Source organism: Palaemon carinicauda, chromosome 5 (assembly GCF_036898095.1).
Source record: "Palaemon carinicauda isolate YSFRI2023 chromosome 5, ASM3689809v2, whole genome shotgun sequence".
In the NCBI taxonomy this organism is placed as follows: Eukaryota; Metazoa; Arthropoda; class Malacostraca; order Decapoda; family Palaemonidae; genus Palaemon; species Palaemon carinicauda.
This window is the reverse complement of record NC_090729.1, coordinates 191,579,182-191,596,681: the sequence shown is the minus strand read 5'-3', so window position 1 is coordinate 191,596,681 and position 17,500 is coordinate 191,579,182. Positions and strand designations below refer to the sequence as shown.

General features: G+C 31.4%; 1 protein-coding gene across 1 annotated transcript; it reads left to right on the top strand.

Moving 5' to 3' along the window:
* The first annotated feature begins 2,809 nt into the window (after positions 1–2,809).
* LOC137641300 (uncharacterized) lies at positions 2,810–13,753 on the top strand. Its single transcript, XM_068373727.1, has 3 exons — positions 2,810–2,893; positions 5,041–5,080; positions 13,530–13,753. The coding sequence occupies exons 1-3, from the start codon at positions 2,810–2,812 to the stop codon at positions 13,751–13,753; spliced, it is 348 nt and encodes a 115-aa protein (XP_068229828.1).
* Positions 13,754–17,500: the final 3,747 nt, after the last annotated feature.

Below are 17,500 nucleotides of genomic sequence, written 5' to 3'. Positions count from 1 at the left end.
ATATATTTGTGTATATATGTATGTGTGTATATATGTATATATATATATGTATATATATATATATATATATATATAGAGAGAGAGAGAGAGAGAGAGAGAGAGAGAGAGAGAGATAAAGCTCGAATATTGTATGAAGTTTAACGAAGAGGGAACTTGCTACTTTCCTCTGCGTTCCCATTTTGTTCAAAATTTCATCATCGTATACAAAGCAACCTCTTGGCGCTTAAAAGTATTTCCATTCAGTGTCTGATAATATTTTCATGATATTTGATTCATTCCTATTTTTTTGACAACAGATTTTAAAAGTTTTCCTATAACTACTTATTGACCGTCTACCAAACACACATCTCCCCTATATGATAAAATGCAAATGTAAGGCTATATGTTATATGTATATATATATATATATATATATATATGTATATATATAAACTATATATGTATATACAGTATATGTAATGTATATATATGTATATACAGTATATGTAATGTATATATATGTATATACAGTATATATATGTATATGTGTATATATATATATATATATATATAAAATCTCCATCATGTCACGCTAACTTCTCTCCGTCCCTCTGATAGTGGGGAGGGGAGTAGTCATACCCTGGTGTTAAGTAGTTGCGTGTGTGCATATCTATCTAGATATTTAGCCATCATTCCTGACGGGTTGCGTACACTAATGTAGGATAAGAATCCCTCTGGAAGGGTCATAGGTTACTCCGAAGGATAATAAGGGTATGGTAGGGTCAAGGGCTACTTCGGAGGCCTTTGGAAGGGCGTCAGTTAAGACATAATTGCTTTTTCTGTCAATTTGTATCGGGGGAATAATTGACTTGGCATCTTGCCCAGAATTTTGCTAGTGATGCAAAAGAATCCCTTACTTGTCATTAGTGAAAATTTGAATTCCAGTAAGATTTTGATTTTATTGAAATAGCTAATCATATGGCTAACTGAATGAATTAATCACAGTTCATTTTTAAATATATTTTTTATATTTCCTATCATAGATTTGCAACACAGCAACCGTAAACGTTTAGCTTTGTTTATTAAGGAAAACAGTGTATTTTTAAATGTACTTTTTTTATAAAGTTCTCGAAATTGTAAATATTCTATTCACGTATTTTCTTTTTGTATTTAAGGAATGTATAGCCAGCTCATAAGGAGAGTTCCTCATGTAGGTTTAAGAAAAGGTATGTAAATTATATAAGACTTTCGTCATTTGTTACTAACCCTCTCTTAGTAAACACTGAAAGATCTCCTTTTTCTCAGACATCCAGATGGGTGTTGGTCTAAGTAAATCTACAGCTCTCGTGACTGCCAACATTTATCATTTATGGAACATTAGTGATGAAACTTATTATTATCATCTTATTGGTTTTAAGCTTCACTCTTCTTCCTCTTAATCCGATAGTGTTGTTGTTGTTATTATTACTATTGGTATTATTATTATTATTACTTGCTAAGCTACAACCCTAGTTGGAAAAGCAGGATGCTATAAGCCCAGGGGCTCTAAGAGAGAAACTAGCCCAGTGTGTAAAGGAAACATAGAAAAATTGAATATTTTAAAAACAGTAACAACATTTAAAGAAAAATATATTTCATATATAAACTATAAAAACTTTAATATTTATAAACATTTAAAGATCTATAGCTTTAACTCAGACTTCCAGATCTGTGTTGTTTTAAACCAATCTGCAGTTTTCGTGGCTGCCAACATTTATTATTTACGGAACATTAGTCTCGAAGCTTAACACTCGTGAATAGTGAAAATCAAAAGAAAAAAGATTTTGGAATACATTTTCTATGGTTCCATCTATAGATATCCTGTCTGGCAATATTCATACCATCTCTTTCCAGCGTCTCTTTTTATGATTTATATTTGAAAGAACTTTTAATGTTGTTACTGTTCTTAAAATGTTTCATTTTAATTGTTTAAGGAAATAAACTATATGAAAAGTAATATTTACTTTCCTCACCGGGCTATTTTTCCTTGTTGGAGCTTATGGCATCCTGCTCTTCCAACTAGGGCTGTAGCTTAGCTAATAATAATGATAATAATAATGTGCTTTACACATAAAAATGTACAAAATTGCATAAAATGTATATACACAGCATATAAATTGAATTTGCAATCGACTATGAAAGATATTTAAAGCAAAGTTGACTATTATTGTTTAGTGGCTACTTTCCTCTTGGTATGGGTAGAAGAGAGACTGTAGCTATGGTAAACAGCTCTTCTAGGAGGACACTCCAAAATCAAACCATTGTTCTCTAGTCTTGGGTAGTGCCATAGCCTCAGTACCATGGTTTTCCACCTTCTTGGTTTAGTTTTCTTGTCTAATGTACACTCAGGCACACTATTTTATTTGTTTCTTAATTTCTTTTCCTGACTGGGCTCTTATCCTTGTTGGAGCCCTTATGCTTATAGCATCCTGCTTTTCCAACTAGGGTTGTAGTTTAGCAAGTAATAATAATAATAATAATAATAATAATAATAATGTTGATAATAATAATAATAATAATAATAATAATAATATTCATTAATCGTAATACGTTTTTGCTAGCAATTTTAGACTATATTTCAACTGTTTCTCCTTTTCAAAATTCTACAAATAGTCAAAGTTACATTCCTTCATGTCAATTCCAAACGCTTGGCGAAGATGGGGACAGATTAATTCCAGACAGGTCTGGAATGACAATGAATTCCTAGAGGGTCTCTAGATGATTTCCAATGTTGGTCTCCTCTTCCAAGGGCTTCTCCATCCTGCCGATAACTGACAGAAATTCAGACGTAATGCCCTGGGAGACCTCAGCTGGTCAGGAGAGCGGCTTTACTCAGAGTAGTAATAGCATGGTGTGGCCGGAAACAGGAATCATGGTGTGAATCCTAGAATTCTTTGTATTTTATATCTAAATATGTCTTTTAGGCTTGTATTCTCCATACTAGAGTACGCGACCCGTCAAAAATGACTGCTAGATATTTAGATAGCTATGCACACACACGCACAAGCATCCCCCTCCCACCAGGGTATGATTAATCCCTCTCCCCTTGCATTTTCTATCAAAATGTTGATTTCAGGCTTTTATTCTCCATACCAGTGTACGCAATCCGTCAAAAATGACTGCTTAATATTTAGATAGATATGCACACACACACAAGCATCCTTCTCCCTCAAGGGTATGACTACGCTCCCCTCTTACATTTTTTTTTAATCTAAATATTTATTTCTGGTTTTTATTCTCCATAACAGTGTTCGCAACCCATCAAAAATGACTACTAAATATTTAGATAGATATGCATACACACGCACCCACCTCTCACCAGGGTATGACTATTCCCTTCCCCCTATTCGAGAAATGGGGAGAGCTCAGCGTGACCGGAATATATATATATATATATATATATATGTATATATATATATATATACACATATATGTATATATATATTTATATATACTGTGTATATATAAATATATATGCATATATATGATATATATATATATGTATATATATATTATATATATATGTATATATATATTATATATATATGTATATATATATATATATATATATATATCCAGAAAATTGCTCTTTGTTAAATACGGTAGACTGTACTTAGTACAGAAAATTTGAGCATGAAAACATTATCTTTCTGTTCTTCTATCTACTTATGCATCTATCTATCACTGGACTTTCGAATTTCGTCGACCTTTTCTTAGAACAGACTTCGGTTCGAGTCCTTGTACCTCATTTAACCTAAAAGTTCACTGAATAATCTTTCGATTTTTCTTGCGGTCTGGTCATGGGAAAGTGCGTTGTTTGAGAGTTGCTTTTTTGACGAATTGCATGAAATGATATTCTTATAGATTATATATATATATATATATATATATATATTAGATATATAAAATGTGAGATCGTTACATTAACTGACGTTAACATATAATCATACTTAAAGTAAAGTATTATGTGTCCCATTTATTATATGCCTCATTTATTTTATGTGTGTCTTGTAAATGAATACACACCCTATGTACTCATGTGTGTATATGCATCATATTACCATGATATTATGCATAGTTATCCATTACATTATTAAGTGTGGCAACGCCCCGAAGACATGGCAACAATGTACTTCCCAGCCTTGGGGTATTACACAGTGTGCTTGTATTATCGTTCGTCACCCAAGGCAGATGTGTTTTCCTGCCTGTTGTATTTAATTCTTGTATTGCACCTTCTCAATAGAACTTACGTTAATTTCAAGATTGTGTTTCCTTCCCAACCTTGCAGGAACACACCCAACACACACACACACACACACATATATATATATATATACATATATATATATATATACTGTATATATATATATATATACATATATATATATATATATACACACACACATATATATATATATATACATATATATCCCTTTCTGAGTGGGGATACTTTAATAACGCGGTGAAAGGGTTTGTGTGTTGCCATGATCTGCAAAGCTGTAGCCTATTAGTCAGGGTCAACCATACTAGGTTGGTTTGTTGTGAGCGATCAGACTAGAGTCTCCCACCATCATCAATCCGCAGTGGCCAACGTGGTGATGAAAATAGCAATACCTCAGACCTGACCAAGACATGTCTGTGGTCTTTGTCCTGCAGTGGATTTGAAACGGCTGTATTTGTTAATGTTGTTAGTATGTGTATATATATATATATATATATATGTATATATATATGTATATATATATATATATATATGTGTGTGTGTATATATATATATATTATATATAAATATATATATATATATATATATATACTGTATATATACTGTATACATGCACATATATATATATATATACACTGTATATACACACACATATATATATATATATATATATGTATATATATATACATATATATACATATATATATATATATATATATTGTGTGTATATATTTTTGTTCTGGCATTACAGTATTCATTATATATTTTAAGTTAATATATCCTATGTTTTATCATTACAGATGGTCAATATCCTGGCTAGCCTTCTTCTGTCTGGACAATGTAAGTACCTGTTTATTAATAGCTTCTACCATTATAGACCTATTTTTAGATAATATTTTATATTTTGGGCTGTGCTTACGCATACGAAAAGGACCGCCTCACTGGTCAAACTCTATATGTAGGAAGTTTGATTTACACGCTCTCCACTATTCATTGACTCGAATGATTTATTTATTTCCTATTTTGATTGCTATCGAAGTTCCATTGATGGCTGGTGGTTCTTTACATTAGGGTACTTAGGCCTCTAAAATATTTTGCGACAAATTTGATCTTATTTATATATTCCTTTTCACGGATATTAATGTAGTTTAGCATAGAATTAATAGGATTTTTTTGGTGGTTTCAATTTCGTATTTGTGTATTATAAAAAAAAAAACCAATATAGTATTAGTAGTCACCATTAACCCGAGACGTAGATATATCATTGTGATTTTTAAAATAAATTTATTTGCTCTAAAATATATAATGATAGACATTATAATGCAATTAATAGAATAATGGATATCGCAAGAAGTAAAAATATCTAATTTATCGTACATCATCATTTTTTTCCGAGGTTTATTATACATAATTTTGTTAATCTTTCAAATACGTTTATAATGGTAATATAGACCCATTATCTTATACTTGACTGTGATGCTTCAAGGCCAACCTTTGTATCCTAGTTATGTATTTTTTTTTATTAGAATTATTTTTTTCTTTTTTCAGTTCCTTGAAAAAAATGTTGATATTAAATTTTTTTCTTGGGTTTATTTTTTTTTTTTTCAAATTCAATTATTTTATTATACTGAATTCTTTTTAGCTCTAGTGACCTTATATTTACTCTCTTATGGTATTGATAACATTAATAACAATTTACTCATGAATTTAAACATATTTTATGAAATTAATAATCAAGGAAATTCCATCATTACTTCCTCTCTTTTATAAGTTAATCTACTAAACAATTTTGAATATTTATTATCGTAAATGATTCCTTTTATGCTGTGACAAAGGTAATTTTACTCTAGATAGGGAAGTTCACTTTAAGTTTCATATATATATATATATATATACATATATATATATATGTATATATATATATATATATATACATACATATATATATCTATATATACATATGTATATATACTGTATGTATGTGTATATATATCTAAATATATATATGTATATATATATATATATATCTCTCTCTCTCTCTCTCTCTATATATATATATATATATATCTATCTATATATATATATATATATATAAAAGAGGATAATGTCCTTATAAGTATTCCCACAGACCCTCTCTCTCTCTCTCTCTCTCTCTCTCTCTCTCGTTTGCATCCCTTAAAAAAAATCCTTTCAATCCCATATTACCGAAGTTTTCCCTTCGCTCACGTCATTGCCATTGTTGGCACGGAAGCCGCGTCCCATTGACACTTTTCATCTGTCTGTGCGTCTGTCTTTGCGAAACAAATCTCCAATTGTTAACAGACGCGTTGGTGTGCAAAGTTCAGCTGTGACGCAAGACCGACGCAAGTCTCAAACAAGTCTCTTTCGTTTTTCTTTTCTTTTAGTCTTTCGTCCTTCGTAAATAACGTCATTGAAAATCACTGGATTGCAGTGGGTTGGTGATCCATTTTTATTTTAATATAAGATCGTTTTCATTATCAGTTTGCTTTAAGATCTTTTTAATTTAATTGTTTGTATTTGTAAGTTTTTTCTTAATTATTAGGTACTTTCCCTAAGATATGTTGGTAATGTCTTCTATTATACGTTCACTTTGATCATAGTTTGGTGATCCATTTTTTTTAATATAAGATCGTCTTCATTATCCGTTTTCTTTAAGATCTTTTTAATTTAATTGTTTGTATTTGTAAGTTTTTTCTATATTATTAAGTACTTTTCCTATAGATATGTTGGTAATGTTTTCTATTATACGTTCACTTTGATCATCGTTTTCCCTAATATCATTTTCAATATCTCTAATTTCATCTATATGAGCATTGATAAACTCTCAGATTACCTTCAAGACCACATCAGATATTCTTGATCTTATCTCTTGCACTGATTCCTTTTGATTATGTATATTCAAATATAAGTTCCCTTTGACTATCTAATATCCCTCTCGAACATTTGTGGAAGCCTATTGGAAACGTCCCTGCATGGCGATCTGTCGGACTGGGATTCGAATCCAGCTAAAACTTGTCTATCGATAAAGTGAATGTTAGAACTACAAGGCGTTCACCTCATTATAGTAAATAATCTTTGATAGTCTTTGTACTCTTAAGTAGTGAGAGTGATTATGATCTTTTCTTTTAATGAGTATTATTATAAACTAGTGAACGCGACCCGACAAAAATGACGGCTGAATATTTAGATTGATGTGCAAACACACAGATTTCAACCCTTCCCCTTGTGGTTTCCGAGTATATCTCTCGGGTTAACTCCTCTCTCCCTATGGTATAACTACTCCCTCTACCGTCTACCCGAGGAACGGGGAGAGACCGAGTAGTTATACGCCTGACCAGGAAGATATATATATATATATATATATATATGTGTGTGTGTGTGTGTGTATATATATGCATATTTATATATATGCATATATATATATATATATATATATAGCGCTAGACACTTGAAACGATTTCATTACATTATCATAGGGATTTATGAACGTCCTTTTTGATTCAATATTTTAAGGAAAATTAACCTAAAAGTTATACAATACTACACAAATCATCTAACCATGATGCCATTGTTATCCACGAATTACCTTCGTTCATGTATGCAATCATACTGGGTATACAGCGTGGCACGTATAAAGTAAATATTCATCAATAAGTCTCTGGAGAAAATCTGTAATATCTTTCATCGGACTTATATAGAGAATCAGATGTTTTTTCGTATTACACCTACGTAATCATTCATGTTCTTTCAATGGTTTTTCTGACGTTCATAGTTTGAAGACTCCAATATAATCCATTTATTTATCTGTGCAACAAGTTCTCTTTCTTCTGTGGAACGATCTTCCTAATCGGGTAGTTGAATCAGTAGAACTTCAAAAGTTCAAAGTTGGAGCAAATGTTTTCATGTTGACCAGACTGCCATGAGTCTTTTTATAGTTTATATATGACATATCTGTTTTTGACGTTGTTAATAGTTTATATAGGACATACCTGTTTTGGTTTTTTTACTGTTTTTAGAATGATTTATTGTTAATTTATTCTCATCATTAATTTATTTCCTTATTTCTTTTCCTCACTGATCTATTTTCCCTATTGGAGCCCTTGGGCTTATAGCATCTTGCTTTTCCAACTAGGGTTGTAGCTTGGCTAGTAATAATAATAATAATAATAATTTGTCATAAGGTTCGTGAGATGTGACTTCTGTTTAAAATGGCCAAAGATTTTGCATCTAAATTGATTCTTATATAGATTTATTGCTATCACTGATATTCATGAGAAAATTAAAGAGGCTTTTACGATGGGAGAATATTAAGTCGAGAATTTTTGTTTATTATAAAAAGTTTCTTCTTAGTTTTAAAGGTTAATTTACAATTAAAGATTATCAAGTCCTGAAATTATGTTTATTATAAAAAGATTCATCTTTCTAGTTTTTGAAAGATGGTTTTACAATTAAAGATTATTAAGTCGACAATTTTAAAAAGATTCATCTTTTTAATTTTTAAAGATTCTTTTACAATTACAGAATATTAAGTCCAGAAATTTTTTTATTATAAAAAGATTTGGCTTTTTAGTTTTTAAAGATTCTTTTACAATTAAAGATTATTAAGTCAACAATTTTTGTTTATTATAAAAAGATTCATCTTTTTAATTTTTAAAGAATCTTTTACAATTACAGATTATTAAGTCCAGAATTTTTTTTTTATTATAAAAAGATTCGGCTTTTTAGTTTTTAAAGATTATGTTAAAATTAAAGATTATTAAGTCGAGAATTTTTTTTTATTATATTTTAAAATGATTCGTCTTTTTAGTTTTTAAAGATTCTTTTACAATTAAAGATTATCAAGTCAAGAATTTCGTATTATAGTTTCTTTTCCTTAGTTTTCCAATGGATGAAAATAGAATCCTGAAGGGGAAATACTGAAAGTGCAAAGCAAACCTTTACTGGTATGAGACAGCAAGCAAAACGATTGCAATATCTACACATTTATTCTACACAGTTATTCTACCCTTCAACACGACTTTCAGTGACACAAATAATTTTACAATGCATGAAAGAATCCTTGCTACCGTTATGTCCTTTCCCCTATATATATATATATATATATATATAGAACTAAAGGGGTACTCAGTAGAGCGCAGACCTCCACCGCAGTAGCTTATTTCTCGACCTTTTGCTTGACCGTGACCTTGACCTTCCAAAATATAATCATATCCAGCTCTTTAGATAATAGTTAATCCCTGCAAGTTTCATTACTCTACGACTAACATTGTGACTAGAAAGCTGTTTACAAACAAACAAACAAACAAACACACACAAACATGGAGTAAAACACAACCTCCTTCCAACTTCGTTGGCGGAGGTAAAAAGGAGAAGACGAGTACAAAAGGAAAACCACTTCCACTCCCCCCCCAAAAAAAAAAAATTCTGGAATCGCCCAGGAACGTTTTTCTTGCGCTTGCTGCCTGGACAGAAATCCCTTAAGAGACAGAGGATTCGAATTCAAATGTTAACGATACTTCCACTTTCCGCTGGAATAACCCTCGCTCTTGTGTTTTTAACCACCGGGTTTCCCATAGTGCCAGGTATTTTTATTTTGATTTAATTATACATTACTTCTCATCCCATTTTGTTCTGTCTCCAGCTTCCCTCTGCTAGCCCAATCTCTGTCAGCCTTCACACACACACACACACACACACACACATATATATATATATATATATGTATGTTTACTGTGTATATATATAAATATATATATATATATATATATATATATATATAATGTATATATATATATATATATATATGTATACTGTGTATATATATATATATAAATTATATATATATATATATATATATAATTACACATTTATATCATATATTAATACACGCGCGCGCACGCTCACACACACACACACACACACATATATATATATATATATATATGTTTGTGTGTGTGTATGTGTGTACGTTATATGTGTGTGTGTGTGTGTGTACGTACACGCAATGCACGAGAATGATCTTTAAGGAAAATCCAGAAAATGGGTGAAATATGTGGAGAGCGTGCCAGGCAATTGTAGGGTTTTATCCCTGCAATAAAAAAAACCCTTTTTTATAACTTATTTTAACAGCCCAACCATATTCCCTTGATGTTCCCATTATTGGGAAAAGAGAGAGAGGAAATTGTGAAGGGAAATAAAGTCTGGTTGGATAATAATTTAGAAGAATTCAATAGTTCCCACCCTCCGTCTACAGCCCACCAGTCAACCCAGCTGCATATGGGGCCCGCAACCTCATCCTTAAAGACTTGCTGAGTAATCCTAAGACTGTATCCTTGTTGCACAAACTCTATCTTTAAATAAATTAAATTGTCTTTAAACATGCTTAAGGGTACACTCCGGCACACTATACTATCTCATTTTTCTCCCTCTTGTTTTTTTTTTTTAATGTAGTTTTTATAGATTTATATATAAAAGATTTGTTTTGATGTTGGTAATGTTCTTAAGATATTTTATTTAATTGTTCATTACTTCTCCCGTAGTTTTTTTTTTCCTTTAATCTGGGCTATTTTCCCTGCTGTAGCTCTTGGGCTTGTAGCACCTTGCTTTTCCAACAAGGGTTGTAGCTTAGCAAGCAATGATAATAATAATGATAATAATAATAATAATAATAATAATAAACAACTCTCTCTCTCTCTCTCTCTCTCTCTCTCTCTCTCTCTCTCTCTCTATGTGTGTGCGTGTATGTGCGCCCGCGTGTGTGAATGTATATTTATGTAAACAGTACCTATAAAGAAAATGTGCTTAGAAAATGAAAAAGGATGCCTAATTTCCTTCTGGAACTGAAATTTTCAACAAAGACAAAAGTAAGAGAGGAAATTATGATGTGACGACCCGAGTTTTATAGTTCCGCCTTTAAGGAATTGAATAATGACGGTCAAACTTAGATTCACATAAAAAAACAGCCACAGTTTTAAATACAGAAAACATCGAAAACGATGAAAAATACGATGAGGACCTGATAATGGAGACTGTCTCCTAAACTTTAATGAATCGTTGTGAGTTTTATGGCCTTTGAAATTCCCTGTCTCTAATCGGTTTCATTTTATACTTTTAGCTTATGCTATTTCAGCATTGATTCTTTTCTTTGGTACACTAAATGCTCCAATCCTACTTCTACATTTGGGGACAGACATGCACACTTAAATGCATATTTCCTTTCCCCATTGGCTATTTTTCTTTTTTGGAGCCCCTGGGCTTATAGCTTCTTGCTCTTCCCAATAGAGTTGTAGCATAGCTAGTAATAATAATAATAATGATAATAATAATAATCATAATAATAATAATGAAAATATAATAATACATACATACATACATACATACATACATACATACATACACACACACACACACACACACACATATATATATATATATATATAATGAAAACTGGCCAAACCCCAGACGTGAGTTGAGATATCCAAGGCCTTTGTCTTGCAGTGGACCAGAAACGGGAGCATTTGTTGGTGTAAACTACTACTATTATTATTATTATTATTATTATTATTGTTATTATTATCATTATTATCTTTCTCTCTCTCTCTCTCTCTCTCTCTCTCTCTCTCTCTATATATATATATATATATATGTATATACATATATATATAGATTTGTATATATGTGTGTTTGTTCGGTATATGGAGAGGGACATTGGGTAACTTTGCACATGAACGCTTTCTAGTAAATGCTTGCGTTTATTTTGTCTTGTTTACACACAGGTCACAATGTATTGGTACTATATTGGTATGGAATTACTATTCTCTCTCTCTCTCTCTCTCTCTCTCTCTCTCTCTCTCTCTCTCTCATAGTATTTTTATTTTTCCTAGAATTCTGAAAACAATTAGGTTTCATATTTTGAAACAAATAGGTTTTTTGCATATTTGTTTTATTTTTTTGCTCATCATTTATTTTTCTTTATCATATGCATTAATGATACGTTAAGATGAAGATTACAAAATCACGTTGCGTTCTCTCTCTCTCTCTCTCTCTCTCTCTCTCTCTCTCTCTCATAGTATTTTTCTTTTTCCTAGAATTCTGAAAACAATTAGGTTTCATATTTTGAAACAAATAAGTTTTTTGCATATCTGTTTTATTTTTTTGCTCATCATTTATTTTTCTTTATCATATGCACTAATGATACGTCAAGATGAAGATTACAAAATCACGTTGCGTTCTCTCTCTCTCTCTCTCTCTCTCTCTCTCGCAATAACATCTTCCTCACAAATTATGTCTATGGCTTTAAAGTTTATTTTCTTCCTGATTTCGACATTTATTGCGTTCTCCATCACTTTTGTATTGTTTTCTTATGGCTCGACTTATTTAAGAATAATTTAACTCTCTCTCTCTCTCTCTCTCTCTCTCTCTCTCTCTCTCTCTCTCTCTCTCTTTTAAGGTAGTCTTGTTCCCGCGAGTTGAAATTCTTTCTCTTAATTTCCAGATCTTGAGACAGGTTATTTTATTCATAATTTTGAAATTTATTTTTTATATCCAACTATTTCGTTTTCGTCAGCCCATATTAAACAACGCTTCTCATCACACCTATATTCAAATAATTGAAATTATGATATAAGTCGACGCACTTATTGCCTCTCTTTGATTTTTATAAAATCAAGGCTTTGCAGATCAAAATAAAAGCTTTAAAGTTTCATAGGCAAAATTTTGTTCAAGGTTCACAGAAAAAAAAAATTCAGATTCATAGAGATAAAAAATTTCAAGGATTCACAGATAAAGCTTTCCTTTTAAGGGTTCAAAGACCATACTTTCTAGAGGTTATAGACGAAACTTTCAAGGAGTAATCAAAGGTTTCAAAAGATTGATGGATGAAAATTTTCAAGGCCACAGAAATATTTTCTAAGTCTGACACGCAAAACTCTGGAAACCTCTTCTGAAACTTTAGAAATCAGACGAAAACATTCAAGGATTCAGAGACGAAAAACTTTCACAAACTTAGAGACCAAAAATTTCACATACTCAGAGACAAAACTTTCATAGACTCGGGGACGAGAAATTTCACAGACTGTAAGATGAAAACTTTCACAGACTTAGAAACGAATAACTCTCACGAATTTAAAGACGAAACCCTTTTATAGCCTTAGTCAATAAAACCTTTCACAGACTTAGAAACGAAAACTTTTATGGTATCAGAGGCGAAAACTTTCACGGACTCAGACACAAAAACCTTTGACAGACTCATAAATGAAAACTTCCACAGACTCAGAAATGAAAACTTCCACAGACTCAGAGACAAAAACTTTCACAGACTCAAATACGAAAACTTCCACAGAATCAGAAACGAAAACTTTCACAGACTCAGACACAAAAACTTCCACAGACTCAGAAATGAAAACTTCCACAGACTCAGAGACAAAAACTTTCACAGACTCAAATACGAAAACTTCCACAGAATCAGAAACGAAAACTTCCACAGACTCATAAATGAAAACTTCCACAGACTCAGAGACAAAAACTTTCTCAGACTCACATACGAAAACTTCCACAGAATCGAAACGAAACTTCCACAGACTCAGAAATGAAAACTTCCACAGACTCAGAAACAAAAACTTTCACAGACTCATGTACGAAATCTTCCACAGAATCAGAAACGAAAACTTCCACAGACTCAGAAACGAAAACTTTCACAGACTCAGAAACGAAAACATCCACAGACTAAAAGACGAAAAACCATCCAATGACTCAATAAGAACAACATTCAATGACCTACCTCTTCTTCGATGATCTCTGTCGTTGTGGTCTTCTTCTTAGTCCTGGCTTTTGTCTTCCAGAAAAACAGGAATTTTCGAGACATGGTGACGATGTGTCGGTCAGATCCTTCGCGCAAACTTAGTCTCTATAAGAATTTAAGGAAATAATTTTTAAGTGGTTTATTGGTGCTTTATCGATTGTATATATAATTCATTTATTGTAGACCCAGGCCTACATGGTTGAGGACTGTGAAGTGTGAAGTAGGAGATGATGTATGGAGAAGTGTTGGTTTAAAAGCTCAAGATAGGTGGGTGTGGGTTCGGAGTCATTTTCCTTCTGTACTCGTCTTCTTTTTACCTCCACCAACGAAGTTGTTAGGAGGTTATGTTTTACCCCCTGTTTGTATGTGGGTGTTTGTTCTTGAAGAACTTCCTGGCCACAATTTTAATCGTAGAGTAATGAAACTTGCAGGGATTAACTGTTATGTAAAAAGCTGGAAATTATTAAATTTTGGAAGGTCAAGGTCACGGTGGAGCAATAGGTCGAGAAATAAGCTGCTGCGGCGGAGGTATGCGCTCTACTGAGTGCCCTTTAGTTTATTGTGTTTCAGATTAAATAGATTGTAATAGCGTTTGCATGTCTGTGTAAATGGTGATGTATGGATTTTTTAGTGTATTTTATGATTGATATGTTAATGTGGGCAGCTATTAAAAACTATTTTATTTTTATTTAAACTTTATCATTTATGATCTTATATTCAATTGATTTGTGTGTTGCTCTTACAAGTTATTAAGAAATATATTTTTTAAACTATTTATTTTTTAAACCAAAGTTTACCATTTAAGATTTTTTTATCAGTCTAATTACGTATGAAACTCCTATTTCAAAATAACGTTATTTAATAAAAAAAAAAATCAACTCATCACTACTTATTAATTTCTCATTGATTGATTTGTTGATCTTACAAGTTATTAGAAAAGAAATTAAAAACAATATTTTTAACCATAAGTTTACCATTTAAGATTTTTATTAATCTGATTTTATATGAAACTCCTATTTCAAAATGTCATTATTCAATAAAAAAAAATCAACATATCAATAATTATCAATTTCTCATTTGACGATTGCTTGAAAGCATTTAATCAATAGCAAACACTAAACTATTCATCCCATTAACTGATATTTGAATTGATATTAGCCAAGCTAAAACGAAATGTCCGTTGCAAACTATGCTTACTTGTTATACTGGGCACAAAAGTAGGACAAATATATTGGCAGCACTTAACATTAATGTTTACAAATAACGATATGAAATCCTGTCTCGCATTTGTCTATTATATCAACAAACGAGGTCAAATATATATATTACATAGGTCGCAAGCATAATCAATTGGCAGCCAATAGAGAGAGAGAGAGAGAGAGAGAGAGAGAGAGATTTTGAACGCTTGATCGACATATAGATATTGTGCTAATTTCATCTTTAAGATTTTTTTCCAATGATTGTAGAGAGAGAGAGAGAGAGAGAGAGAGAGAGAGAGAGAGAGTTTTGGCGTTCCTTGATAAATCCAATCGAGCGTATATAAACGCATCTAAAGATATGTCTAATTTAAAACTGATGGCTTATATATATATATATATATATATAAAGAGAGAGAGAGAGAGAGAGAGAGAGAGAGAGAGAGAGCGCTTGATACACATATAGACGTGCTGATTTCATCCTTCAGATTTCTTTCCAATATTTGGAGAGAGAGAGAGAGAGAGAGAGAGAGAGAGAGAGAGAGTTTTGGCGTTCCTTGATAAATCCAATCGAGCGTATATAAACGCATCTAAAGATATGTCTAATTTAAAACTGATGGCTTATATATATATATATATATATATAAAGAGAGAGAGAGAGAGAGAGAGAGAGAGAGCGCTTGATACACATATAGACGTGCTGATTTCATCCTTCAGATTTCTTTCCAATATTTGGAGAGAGAGAGAGAGAGAGAGAGAGAGAGAGAGAGTTTTGGCGTTCCTTGATAGATTCAATCGAGCGTATATAAAGGCATCTAAAAGAATGTCTAATTTAAAACTGATGGCTTATATAGGGAATGAGCAGAGAGAGAGAGAGAGAGAGAGAGAGAGAGAGAACGCTTGATACACATATAGACGTGCTGATTTCATCCTTTAGATTTCTTTCCAATATTTGTAGAGAGAGAGAGAGAGAGAGAGAGAGAGAGAGAGAAAGAGAACGCTTGATACATATAGACGTGATGATTTCATCCTTTAGATTTCTTTCCAATATTTGTAGAGAGAGAGAGAGAGAGAGAGAGAGAGAGAGAAAGAGAGAGAGAGAGAGAGAACGTTTGATACACATAGCCGTGCTGATTTCATCTTGTAGATTTCTTTCCAATGTTTGTAGAGAGAGAGAGAGAGAGAGAGAGAGAGAGAGAGAGAGTGAGAGAGAGAGAGAGAGAAAAGTACCTCTAACTGCCATTATTTCCGCAAGAACAGTCGCTATTCAATTGCAAAAATGATCAAAGAGTCCCTTGCATAATCCTCTTTTGTATTAAGCTAAAAGTCCGCATGGATTGGACACCAGAATATTTCAACATTCTTAATTGATTAAGTTATTCTTTGCGTGAGAAGCGAGACGTTTTATTAAATGCAAAGTTATCCGCCCCTTTCGTAATTAGTTATCTCATGCGATTCCAAAGTAAACTGAGCAGTAATGAAGTAATTTATGCTACAGATATGCAAATTATCTGGATACGGAGGTAAGTAAAAAAAGTTTAATCTTCTCTTATTCATAATTAAGGAAAGATGGTTAATTCTTCATTATTAAAAATCTATTAGAACAGTTTATGTAAATCTTTAGATATTCCATTCGGTATATTAAGTTTTTAGTGTATTAATAGAAAATTTCAAGCATTACAAGATTGAAATTTTATAATCAATAATTCTATTTATGATTAATCATAAATTATAATTGATAAACTCTTCATTATTGAAAATCTATCAGAACAGTTTATGTAAATCTTTAATTATTGCATTTGGTATATTAAGTTTGTTAATAGGAAATTTCAAGCATTACATGATTGAAACTTTATAATCAATAATTCTATTTATAATTAATCATTGAAAATTGATAAACTCTTTGTTATTAAAAATTTATTAGAACAGTGTATGTAAATCTTTAATTATTCCATTTGGTATATCAAGTTTTTAGCATATTAATATAAAATTTCAAGCATTAAATGATTGAAACTTTATCATCTATAATTCTATTTATAATTAATCATTGATAATTGATAAACTCTTCATTATTAAAAATCTATTAGAACAGTTTATGTAAATCTTTAATTATTTCATATCGTATATTGAGTTTTTAGCAAAATAGAAAATTTCAAGCATTACATGATTGAAACTTTATAATCTTCTATAATTTTGTTTATCATGTTTAATCATAAATCGTAGTTGATAAACCACCAATAAACC